This window comes from Rhododendron vialii, chromosome 5a (genome assembly GCF_030253575.1).
Source record: "Rhododendron vialii isolate Sample 1 chromosome 5a, ASM3025357v1".
Taxonomy (NCBI): Eukaryota; Viridiplantae; Streptophyta; class Magnoliopsida; order Ericales; family Ericaceae; genus Rhododendron; species Rhododendron vialii.
In genome coordinates this window covers 12288477-12300864 of record NC_080561.1, presented here as the reverse complement: position 1 = coordinate 12300864, position 12388 = coordinate 12288477, and the positions used below count along the sequence as shown (strand labels likewise).

At 39.0% G+C, this 12388-nt stretch overlaps 2 protein-coding genes across 3 annotated transcripts; both read left to right on the top strand.

Moving 5' to 3' along the window:
- Window positions 1-609: 609 nt before the first annotated feature.
- Window positions 610-7609, top strand: LOC131328021 (peptidyl serine alpha-galactosyltransferase). 2 transcript variants are annotated; one of them, XM_058361140.1, is made up of 8 exons: window positions 610-1080; window positions 1817-1987; window positions 3048-3291; window positions 3422-3622; window positions 4384-4859; window positions 5393-5557; window positions 5725-5968; window positions 6299-7609. In XM_058361140.1, exons 1-8 carry the CDS (start codon window positions 770-772, stop codon window positions 7178-7180), a joined length of 2694 nt encoding a protein of 897 aa, XP_058217123.1. In that variant the 5' UTR covers window positions 610-769; the 3' UTR covers window positions 7181-7609. The 2 variants fall into 2 exon arrangements, with proteins under 2 accessions (XP_058217123.1, XP_058217124.1); XM_058361141.1 differs by having other exon boundaries at window positions 935-1073.
- A 2352-nt stretch (window positions 7610-9961) lies between these two features.
- On the top strand, window positions 9962-11944 carry LOC131327581 (serpin-ZX-like). Its single transcript, XM_058360731.1, has 2 exons — window positions 9962-10258; window positions 11438-11944. The coding sequence occupies exons 1-2, from the start codon at window positions 9962-9964 to the stop codon at window positions 11942-11944; spliced, it is 804 nt and encodes a 267-aa protein (XP_058216714.1).
- The last annotated feature ends 444 nt before the right edge of the window (window positions 11945-12388 follow it).

The window sequence follows — 12388 nt, the reverse complement described above, 5'->3', positions numbered from 1 at the left end:
ATTTTCATTCCTGACCATATTTCTTCTCTATGTAGTTGTAATTCTTTTTGGTTTTCTTTCGGTCGAAAATCCTAGACGTCGAAATCTCTGGTCCAAGCATAGAAGACAATACGTCTGGTGGAAACATAATTTCTTTGGTAAAAAATTTTCATTATATTTGAGTCGAGTCGATTGGTCTCTATGTCATTTCGAAGTTTCTAAACGCATTTTTTTTTTCATTTTTCTTGATTGTATTTCTGCAGAACGTAATTCTTTTTGTATTCCACGTCTTATTTTTCCCTTGCAGTCAGACGGTAAACAAACCTCCTCGAGCCAAAATTCGGTAATTTGTACGTAGACTTTCACATCAACGAATCAAGCGTAACTGATCAAATTTTTTGAGAGGTGGCAGGGGCACATTAATTCAATCACACCTCAATTACATCCTTTCACATATAGGTAGTGCTCATTCCGGTGGAATCTATCTGTATGTGAAAGGAATGTAGTTGGGGTGACGTGCCTTTAGCATTTTTGTTTTTTTTCCTTCAATAGAACTCACCTGTATATGAGAAGAATGTGATTGAAACGTAATTGAGGTGACGTGCCTCTACATTTTTGTTTTTTTACTCCGTAGTACAAACGTTGTCAGTTGTCACCCACTACGCGCCAGCGCTAGAGAGGGGAATGAAGTCTCAAAGTCAGCATTTTGACCCCCAAGAAACACAACGGGATCATGAAATTCAGATCTAGGCCAATACCCATTTCAAATCTTGCCCTGATTTGAGCTCCAATGGAGAAATGCTTGCTCTTCCTGGTTGTATTGGTACTGGGTCTGGGTCCGATTACCGGTGGGTGGGGCCAATCAGAGAGGGTCCAAGAAGCTCCATGGAGGATCCACACCCTTTTCTCAGTGGAGTGCCAGAACTACTTCGATTGGCAGACTGTCGGGCTCATGCACAGCTTCAAGAAGGCCCGGCAACCCGGCCCGATTACCCGACTTTTGAGCTGTACGGAGGAGGAGAAGAGGAGTTATAGGGGCATGGAATTGGCTCCCACTCTTGAGGTTCCTTCCATGAGCAGACACCCTAGAACTGGTGATTGGTACTCTCTCTCTCTCTCTCTAGACGCCCGGGCACCCGTGATGCGTGTGCGGATTGAATTTATGCAAAAGATGAAAATATTGAATTGAGATCACAGAAATTCTGAGACGTGAAAGTAGAAAAGAGAGGACAAGAAATTTCTTTAGGTGGTACCTTTTTTTTTTTTTTGGGTACATAAGAGGGCCTAGGCCTAAGAAACAAGAACACTTAGACTCGCTGGACAGACTCCAAGACCATTGCAATCATTGCACAAAGCCTGTGGCTTGATTAAACACTTGCTCCCCTCGGTCTAACTGAAGACCCGACCTAGCTAGATTATGAGCACAACTGTAAGCCTCTCTCCAACCTAAGGTTAAGTTACAAGTCCGTAGAGCCGCTTGCGAATCCGTTTCCAACACAACATGACGTGACCTCATATCCCACACACGTTTGAGACCTTTCCAAATACCCCAAAGTTCAGCCCTTATAGCATCCACATTGCCAATTCTGCGAGCAAAACCCCAAATCCAATCCTTCTTTAGGTGGTAGCTTTGCTTCCATTTGTATTCCACCGTTGCTTGTTGTGTATGCTTTTCAATAATAGAAAGTTTTTGCAGCACATAATTGGTTTCTTTTACAACAAGGCAGCCTATCAAAACCTCCTGGACTTCTCCCCCTGCTTGAAATGGGAATGGAGTGTTTGAAAAAAAAAAGAAAATAAGTTATGGTAAAGATTAAAGAAGTTAATTGTGTTGCAGGTATCCAGCAATCAACAAACCCGCTGGGATTGTCCACTGGCTAAACCATAGTAAAGATGCTCAAAATGTTGACTGGGTTGTGATACTAGATGCAGACATGATCATCCGGGGCCCAATCATACCATGGGAGCTTGGTGCAGAGAAAGGCAGACCAGTTGCTGCCTATTATGGGTAATAATTTATAGCCATCCTTATGACCTATGTTTGTGGTATAGGTACGTTAAACTGTGAGCAGCTGTGAGATTGTGGAGTGGATTTGCCAGTCCGAACTGCTCAATTTCATCATAATGCGTTTGCTGTTTCATGGAAGATTTTAAATAATTATACACCATTTACTACTGTCCTTTTGTTTGGTGTTTTTAACTTCTACTGTTTCTCTTGAACATGTTTTTTTTTTTTTTGGGGGGGGGGATGGAGCCTATTAGAACTGGACTAAAGCATTTTAGGTTTCCTTCTTACGTCAACCTTTGTATTGTGAAGTATTTAACAAGTCACCATTGCTAAGAAGTTAGAAATCACTCATGCACTTTTGTTTGAGTAATTGGCAAGTCAACATTGTTATATAGCTTGATATACATTGTTGGGCCCATCTCCTTACAACTTATGCTTTTGGGACTACTGGTAACTTAACATGGTAGCAGAGCTTAGGTTGTAAGAGGTCTTGGATTCTAGTATCCCTCTTTGCATTTGTTTTCCTTTTACATTCTACTTCTCCCCTTTGTATTCTGGTTTATCATATCCATGAAAATTTGTATCTCCACGTGCACAACGGGGTTGCACTTGAAAGAGGGTGTTAGATAGCTTGAGACACATTGTTGGGCCCATTTCCTATCAGTTTAAGCTTTTGAGACTATTGGTAACTTAACATGCATATATTTGTAGCAGTTGAGTTTGCAAGTGCCCTTAATTTCTTCATTTTGTGGAAGTCTAATTCTATGCTTGGAGGAGGAAAAGGGAAACTCCAATTTCATCGCGACTAATGAAACAGAACAGGGATCTGGCTACCTTTCCTTTTTTCCTCATTTCTTGAGTTCTGTTTCTTTGTTTCATAAAAGTGCAACTTTTACGGCATGGTCATTGACTTCAGCTTCAGATGTTTAATATCTTCTTGTTATTGTTTCTCCTATTGTTTGTTACCTTTGGTAAATGCCTTCTTATTTTGTTGCTCTTTTATCTCTTTAAATAAGTTTTTTCTCATACAAAGTGGTAATTGTTTGAATTTCTTCATTAGGTACTTGATTGGTTGTGATAACATTCTTGCTCAACTGCATACAAAGCACCCAGAAATCTGTGACAAGGTTGGTGGTCTACTCGCCATGCATATAGATGATGTTCGAGCTTTGGCACCTATGTGGCTTTCTAAAACTGAAGAAGTGAGAGAAGATAGAGCTCATTGGATGACCAATATAACTGGTGACATTTATTCAAAGGGGTGGATCAGTGAGATGTATGGATACTCATTTGGTGCTGCAGAGGTTAATTGATTAATTTGATTCTACTATATGGGTTATATTCTCGATTTGTTGGTTCAACATTTGGATTTTTGTTATACGCATTTGGCACATTTCTAAGGTTTTTGCCTCGGTTATCTTATTCACTTTTCAGGTGGGACTTCGTCACAAAATCAATGATAATTTGATGATCTACCCAGGCTATATTCCTCGAGAGGATGTTGAGCCTATTCTTATGCATTATGGCTTGCCATTTCGCATTGGAAATTGGTCATTCAGTAAATTGGATCACCATGAAGATGACGTTGTCTATGATTGTGGCAGGCTTTTCCCAGAACCTCCTTATCCTAGAGAGGTAAAAGTGTAGTAATCTTGTAAAATTATGGGATTTGTGTCTTAAAGGATGTCTTCTAATTCTATCTTGTCTGTTTACTACTCTTGTTAATCTTGTGAAGTAACTGCATGAAAATGTGTAAGGTGGCCTTTAGTGGACCTCAACCAAATGATTTAGTGATTGAAAGCTCTGTAGTCGATACTCCTTTCTTGTATACTAAAACTTTTAACCTGACGAGAAAATTGGTGGCAATCCCCTTTTGGGACCTTTTCCCATCTTCGTGGCATGCTTAATGGATGCTAGCACATTAATTTTTATTTGATGCTTGAGTAATCACCTGAATATGAAACTATACTGATAAAGTCACTCAGTGAATTATCTTCTTTTCAAACTCTACTGATGGTAACTTGACCTAGTTCCTAATACTGATTGGAAGAGATACTGCATTGGTGAGATTTCCTGTTACAGGTATGATTATTCGCATTGGTCATGAGTCTCACGACTCACGACATTCAAATAAAAGAGTGAAGATTATTCGTAGAGGACAACCGACTTAAGAAACAAGCAGGAGTGTTTGTCTTTTGGGGTTAAGTGTTGAAGGCTCAATCCATGGTTGCTCAATCAACTTATAAAGTGTGTCCCTCACTGAGTTATTATTAATCATTAAGGGGTTGAGACTAATAGGTAGTCTTATCCATGGACTGCATTCCAATTCCTTATTTATGTTCAATTTTTTATTTTGCTTCTGTTGTGATCTGGAAACTTGCATATTTTCTGTGCAGATAAAAGCAATGGAAGATGATCCAAATAGACAGAGAGCACTTTTCTTAAATATAGAATGTATTAACACTTTGAATGAGGGTCTTTTGTTACAACATGCCACACGTGGCTGCCCAAAGCCAAAGTGGTCAAAATACTTGAGCCTCTTAAGGAGCAAAACTTTTTCTGACCTAACTCGGCCTAAATTTCCAACTCCGGATACCTTGCGAACCATGGAGGATGAGTTGCAACAACAGGTCTCTGATGAACCCGGGAAGCCCCATCCGAAAATCCACACTGTTTTTTCCACAGAGTGTACTCCTTACTTTGATTGGCAAACTGTGGGACTCATTCACAGCTTCCATACGAGTGGCCAACCTGGGAATATCACGAGGCTTCTCAGTTGTACAGATGAGGACCTAAAGAATTATAAGGGCCATGATCTGGCTCCCACCCACTATGTTCCATCCATGAGTCGACATCCGTTAACAGGCGATTGGTAATTCTATTGCTGCCCTATGTTTTTTTGTTTTTTTTTTGTTTCCTTTTTTTGGTATTTCATATTTGTTGTCCTTCTACTTATTGATTTCTTCGGAAAAACTAAGGTTGATGAACTCCCCTTGTCTGATTTAGCCCAACTGTACTCACTGACTTATTGTTTGTTTGTAGCATTTGCAAGGACTTTCAAAAATATCATTAAAGCTCTAATTCAGTAGCTGCTTTGATCTCATCATGTTGGTCACAAAGGGACCTATTAAACATTATCTGTTTGTAGTATTAAAAAAAAAATATCGATGTATTAGATTCACTATTTACCCTACATGAAGAGTACAAATGAGGTGAATCCGTTGCAATTTTTTCTTGGAACTAAATTATTGTGCTGCTTGTTTAAAGTTTAAACAACTCTCTTGATATTTGGACGTGTTTAATTTCCTACCCTATACATGCACTTCCATCACGCTACCAACAGTACATTTTTTACGATACAAAAAGTTGAATATAATGCTAATCAGTTTATATGTGCCACATCAGGTATCCTGCAATCAATAAACCTGCTGCAGTCCTGCATTGGCTCAATCATGCAAATGTTGATGCAGAGTTCATTGTAATTCTGGATGCTGACATGATCATGAGAGGACCAATCACACCATGGGAGTTCAATGCTGCACTTGGCCGCCCGGTTTCCACTCCCTATGAGTAAGACAAATAATTCATAACCATCTTTTTGACTTCCTTATTGATATTAGCTTGCCGATTAGATGAATTTAGAGGGTGCAAGTTTAGGTGTAAATTTTTGTGCTATTGTAGCTTCAGAAAAGGAAATATCTGTCAGCCACTTACATTTTCCATATTGTGTCTGCCAGCTATCTGATTGGCTGTCATAATGAGCTTGCAAAACTCCATACGCGCAATCCTGAAGCTTGTGATAAGGTCGGTGGTGTGATCATTATGCACATAGATGATCTCCGGAAGTTTGCTCTACTATGGCTGCATAAAACCGAGGAGGTCAGAGCTGATACAGCTCATTATGCCAAAAATATTACAGGAGATATATATGAATCTGGATGGATTAGCGAGATGTATGGTTATTCGTTTGGCGCAGCAGAGGTACTTTCTCTTTGGAGGATCTTCTTGCCATGAATTTTATGGTTTCATCTCTCCTTTGTTGGATTGTATAGAAAATCAATGCCTTCACGTTAATTATAGTGTTGATACATCCCATTAGAGTACCGGAGTTGAAATGTGTGAACCAGATTGACTCTAAGTATGGCCCACACTTCACTGTGTTCGGAACTACAACATACACTTCACTTTTTAGTAGAATTCTGGTATTTAGAATTATGGAATATATTATGACACCCTTGTTTCAGGGTTGTTTTGTACCTAGAACTATAGAGTTAATGATTAAATCCTTTTCTGTTGCTGTCTGTGGTGCAGTTGAATTTGCGGCATATCATAAACGGTGAGATATTAATATACCCGGGATATGTTCCTCAGCCTGGCGTTAAGTACAGAGTTTTCCACTACGGTTTGGAATTTAGGGTTGGAAATTGGAGCTTTGATAAAGCAAACTGGAGGACTGTAGACATAGTCAATAAATGCTGGTCAAAGTTTCCTGATCCACCCGATCCTTCAATGCTCGATCGCACTGATGAGAACACAATACAGAGGGACTTGCTTAGCATAGAATGTGCGAAGACACTGAATGAAGCGCTGCTTTTACACCATGAGAGGAGGAAATGTTCTGATCCCACTTCCTTATCAACCTCAAATCAGGTGACTTCCGGTGAAGTTACACTGTCGAGAAAATTTGGCAAGATGGATACAGTTCATGTTGTAAGGAGTGACACTGTTTTGAAGAATGACTCCATAGATTCATCGAACAACTCTATAGAATCATCAGATGACTCTATTGAATCATTGATGGACTCTAAAGAATCACTGGACGACTCTAATGAATCATCAAAGGACTCTAAAGAATCATTGGACGACTCTAAAGAATCATTGGACGACTCTAAAGAATCATCCGAAGACTCTCAAAAACCATCGAACGACTCTAAAGAATCATCAAACGACTCTAAAATATCATCATTATCTGCTGTGACAAATCAGACATTTAGCTCTTTCAGATTTTGGATAGTTTATCTGTGGATTTTTGGAATCTTGGGTTTCTTGGCAGTGATGTACACGATGCTTTCAGGACGTAGAGGGCACAGAAAAAGAGGTAAAAATTACAAGCATAATAGAAGACCGTCGTATTCAGGATACGTCGATACGAATGGACATGATAGACATCTTCGCAATGCTGAATCGTCGTAGAAACGTCTTAATTTTGTCACAACATGGAAAATACAAATATGTTTTCTAGATGGAGCATGCCAGAACCAGCTAGGGTTCCCAAAGGATACAAAGGTAATTTCGAAACCGGTTGGAACTTGGAATTTCTGCTGCTTCTCCAAGGGAAGAAAACCGTCGCACTGTAGTGTCAGTTCTTGTTCGGAGATTATTTGACATTCAAGTTCCTGCTCCAAAAATATCTTTCCGATGGGTTCTAAAGAAGAACCGCCTGGAAGTCTGAGGACCTTTAATTCCAATACAGTCGCTTCCCAAATTTTTGCTTTATGTAACATTAGATCAAGTTCAGTTTTGATGCCATAGACTTTCACAGTTTATTACTGTATGATGATAGAGCTTCACAACAAAAGTTCACTAGAACACGAATAATAAAGCATCGAAGTTTTGAACTTTTCTCTGCTGGTTTGGAGATGTACATACATCTGCTTATTCTCTTAATCCGATGAAACTTGTTGAGTCAGTTTAAATTTCTGCCAATATCTTCGAAGCACAACCAGCTCCATTGGGGCGATTGGTTCAGTCAAGTTTGTCTGGGAAATTATGGAAAGCGTGTGATGTTGCTGCAACTGGTTGTCCATCACTTCACCACCACCACCACCATACCAACACCAACACCACTATACCAACACCACTATACCACCACCACCACCACCGCCACTGCTACCATGACCACTCCACCACCGCCACACAGGGCTGGCCCAAGGGATTTGGATGTCCAAGGTTCAATTGTGCGATGATGCCTTACATATTTTTAGAATTAAACAACAATGATAAAAATATTTCTTTTATATTATTACTACTTTAGCCTTTATAATGCTTGTTAATTGCTTTGTCACCAATGGCCAAAATGGTTGGTTTGAATTCTACTTTGACTTGATTTTGAAACCTGACAGTAGCAATAGCATTATTAAGATTCGAACTCAAACGCTCCACATGGACTAAAATCAACTTACCACTAGGCTAGCAAAGACATGTTATAAAACAAACAAATATTATATATATATATATATATACAGTCAGTCTCAAATGAGGGAGTCCTTATGTTAGTTAAAATGTGAACCTCTTCATTTCTCCCATTTTCCGATCGAATTTCTATGATCCGAGCCGCTCAATGTGTTCAAAACGTGATTTTAAGGGTACCCGCGAGAAATCGGCAAAAAAAATGACCGGAAAGGGCTTCATCCGAGCAGTTTTTGTTTGAACCGTTAGATAAAAAACAAACAAAAACTGCTCGGATGAAGTCCTTCCCGGTCATTTTTTTTGCTGATTTCTCGCGAGTATCTTTAAAATCACGTTCTGAACACATTGAGCAGCTCGGATCATCGAAATTCAATCGGGAAAGGGAGGTCGGCATTTTATTAAAATGAGGTGGTTCTTACGGGAGACGGACTGTGTATATATATATATATATATATATATATAAAATATATATATATTATATATAGAGTTAGGTTCCGGTGAGGGATCCCTCATTTTATTAAAATGCGGGACTCTCCTTCCCGATTGAATTTCGATGATCCGAGCGGCTCAAAGTGATCAGAACGTGATTTTAAGGGTCCCCGTGTGAAATCAACAAAAAAAATGACCGGAAAGGGCTTCATCCGAGCAGTTTTCATTGAACGGTTCAAAAAAAACTGCTCGGATGACGCCCTTCCCGGTCATTTTTTTTGCTGATTTCTTGCGGGAGCCCTTAAAATTACATTCTGCCCACATTGAACGGTTCGGATTTTCAAAATTTGATCGGGAAATGAAAGTCCCTCATTTTAACAAAATGAGGGATCTCTCACTTGAAAATTTCTCATTATATATATATACAATAATTTATAAATAATATTGGAGTGCCCCCAAAATTTAAAATTTGTTGGATGCCCAAGGCCCATGCCTCTTGGGCCTTGGGCCTGGGCCTGGGCCGGCCCTGCCGCCACAATTACCACTCAACCCTGACCACATATACATGGTGACCATTCGTAAAATTAAAAGAGAATCAATATCATTAATGAAAATAAAATTAATTTATCAATTATTTTAATTCAGTGCTTAATATGTTTATCAAATTACTTTTTAGCTTAAAAATTCAGCATTTTGCTTTCAGTACCAAAATTTTTCAGTTTTCGGTTTCAGTTTTATCAAACAACATCGTAGATGATATGAATCCCACCCAAAAAAAAAATGTGGTTTAATTTTGGAAGTTGGAAAAATATCATATGCCTATTCCCTTATGTAGAATGGAGTAATATCTCCCCGACAAATCCCTATTTCTATGTTTTTCTAAAGGGTGCCTATACCATACGCTACATAATATCAGTACCAAGAACTACGGAAACAAAAATTCAGGAAAGGAAATAAATAAACCCAACCGTGCTACTCAAGAAACCCCTTCAACCGAACTGTATATAAAGAAACAAACCCTAGCCCTTTGGGGAAGAGCCTCTTATATTCAAGCTTGTACAGTCCGCACCTCTCTACAGGAAGGAAACGAAAACCCAGTTTTACGATCACTAATGGTGTCGGACGGGAAGAAAAAAAGCTTCTGCGGAAAACATTACCGGGCCATCGAAACGGCGAAAGCTTTCAACCAAAAATCTCCCTTCGGCTCCAACGGACCCCATAGCACGCACAGAAATCACCAGATCGAGATTGGATTTCAGCACGGGGATAGCAAAGCAGCTTTTGATCAAGCAAGTCGAAGAGGGCTCAAACGACAACTTTGCGCTGTCTCTGATATCGATTGACGTCGTTCTAACCATGGTGGCCGCCGGATCCAGAGGCCGCACCTTGGAGCATGTGCTGGCGTTGCTTGGGGCACAAGACATCGATGAAATCAAGTCGAGCGCTTCGGCAATGATGGCGGCGGCGGCAGGGTGTGGTGGTGGACGAAGGTCTGATGAGGGCGGTGACGGTCCGGTTTTGTGTATGGTTAACGGAGCTTGGGTGGACAAGCATTTTCCTCTTGTAGGTTCTTATAAGGAAGAAGTATATAAGGAAGAAGTACTGAAAGGGATCTACGCTTGTAATGCAAAAACTGTTGATTTTCAAATGCAGGTAATTCCCTCCCCCCCTCTACTTGCTCTCACACCCGGGCCTCGTTTGGTATTATAAGTCATATGACATTTTTTTTTTCTGTTCTTATTCAAATAAAAAATGTTCTTATTCAAATAAAAAATGAATGATGACAAAAAAAAGAAGCTATTTGGCCAGTAATACCAAACTAGGCCTCACTCTTTTGTTATGCACTTTTTATCGGCAAAAGAAAATTCTTTTAGAGAAATTGATAAGGGTACATCAGCGTTGACATGATGCATCACAGCTAAAAGTATATTTACATCCCAACTTTAATCATATATAATAAAATAAAAATCTAGACAACCTAGCATAATCATCCAGTAAAGAATTGAATGATAGAAGAAAAAAAATACAAAAACACAGCCAAAGAGATCGATCAAATTTTTTTGAAAGATATTGCGGCCTCAAAGAGAGCAAGATCCAGAAGGAAAGGTAAACGAAGAGTTCTTCCAATTGAGGAGGTGATGATGAGAATTTTCAGGAAATCAATTTATAGGGGGAAATTGAAGAGACATAAACCTAAAGCAATTTATATATAGATCGGCTAAGGCTGCATTATCTTTATCTTTTTTTTCAGACGGGATCAATAATAGGAATAGAATCGTTCTCAGCATACGCACAAAACAGTCTGGGCATTAACACAAATCCCTAGGAATTGGTTGTAATGGTGATGAGATTGCTGAATTGGAGGAAATAGATGAAGAGGGGTACAAAGCTAGTCATGGGCTGAGGAGGGTAGGAACCTGGATTAATAGGGTTTCATTTTTTAGGTCTCATTTTCTGCATTTAGGAGTAAAGATTTAGGTGCTTAATTTTGTGGCCAACAAAGTGTTTACTCCTTTCTGCATTGAAACAACAATGTTGCCAAATAATCAGTTTCAAAAACTAAAGATGTTTTTTTGGTAATCTCTAAACTTTTGTTAGTCTAGAATCAAAATTTTGAGTTATTAATTCATCTTAACGAGGAGAAATTGAAAAGCGAGAAATATTTCGAAAATAGAATGGATTTTTAACATTGAGAGGTTGGGTGTTCAAAATAGTGACTTCTACCATTACATTCATTACTGAATCAAAAAGGAATTTGGCGAAGACATAAGATGACGTATTTTTGTATATATATCTCAGTATTTATTATTGATGAATGAAACATCTACACAGATTAATGAAGTGGTAAATAAAGTGAACTCGTGGGCCAAAAAAGCATCAAAAGGGCTTATCACAAACTTTCTACAACCTCGGTTGTTATCTCCAGAAACAACAATCGTTCTTGCAAATGGATTCTACTTCAAAGGAATTTGGACCAGCACACGTAGATTTGATGCGAGTCTAACCGAAAACAAAACTTTCTATCTTCTCACTGGAGACACCGTTTCAATTCCATTCATGACGAGTTGTAAGAAATATCACTACGAATCTTTTGACGCTTTCAAAGTCCTCAAAATCCCATACCAAAGTGCAAAACTCGATAGGAAGTTTTCTATGTATTTCTTTCTCCCTCACGAGAGAGTTGGGTTACAAAATCTCCTCCAAGAGCTGTGTTCTGATCCTGGATTTTTGAAGCAAGATTACTTTGACGTAAGAGAAGTGAGTCTTGCCGAATTTTGGATCCCGAAGTTCAAATTCTCATACGAATTTAACCATGGGAATGACGTTTCCTTTTGTTGAAAATCCAGAAGACTTCTCAGAGATGATGAAAATTCCTAAGGGGATCCAATTCCTTGCTACATCAATGATTCAGAAAGTAGTTGTTCAGGTAGACGAGAAAGGCACAGAGGCTGCAGTGCAGTCATTACTCGTGCCAAAGTGGTAGCCACGTCTAAATGGGCCCATCGGTCCCCAAAACCGAGTTTCATTGCTGATCATCCCTTTCTGTTCATGATCAAGGAAGAGATGTCAGGGTTGTTGTTTTTCACGGGTGCAGTGCTCAATCCAAGCCTTTAGTTCTTCTAATGATGGAAATTTGTAAAAAAAATCGTTTTGGTTTCATAATCATTAGTTTTGGTTTCTGAAAGTTTTATATCTTGAAGCCTATTGATTGTATAATCAACTTATCACGTAACTACTTTTGGACTGACATTATTTGTAGTTTATTTTATTTTCTTCAAGTGT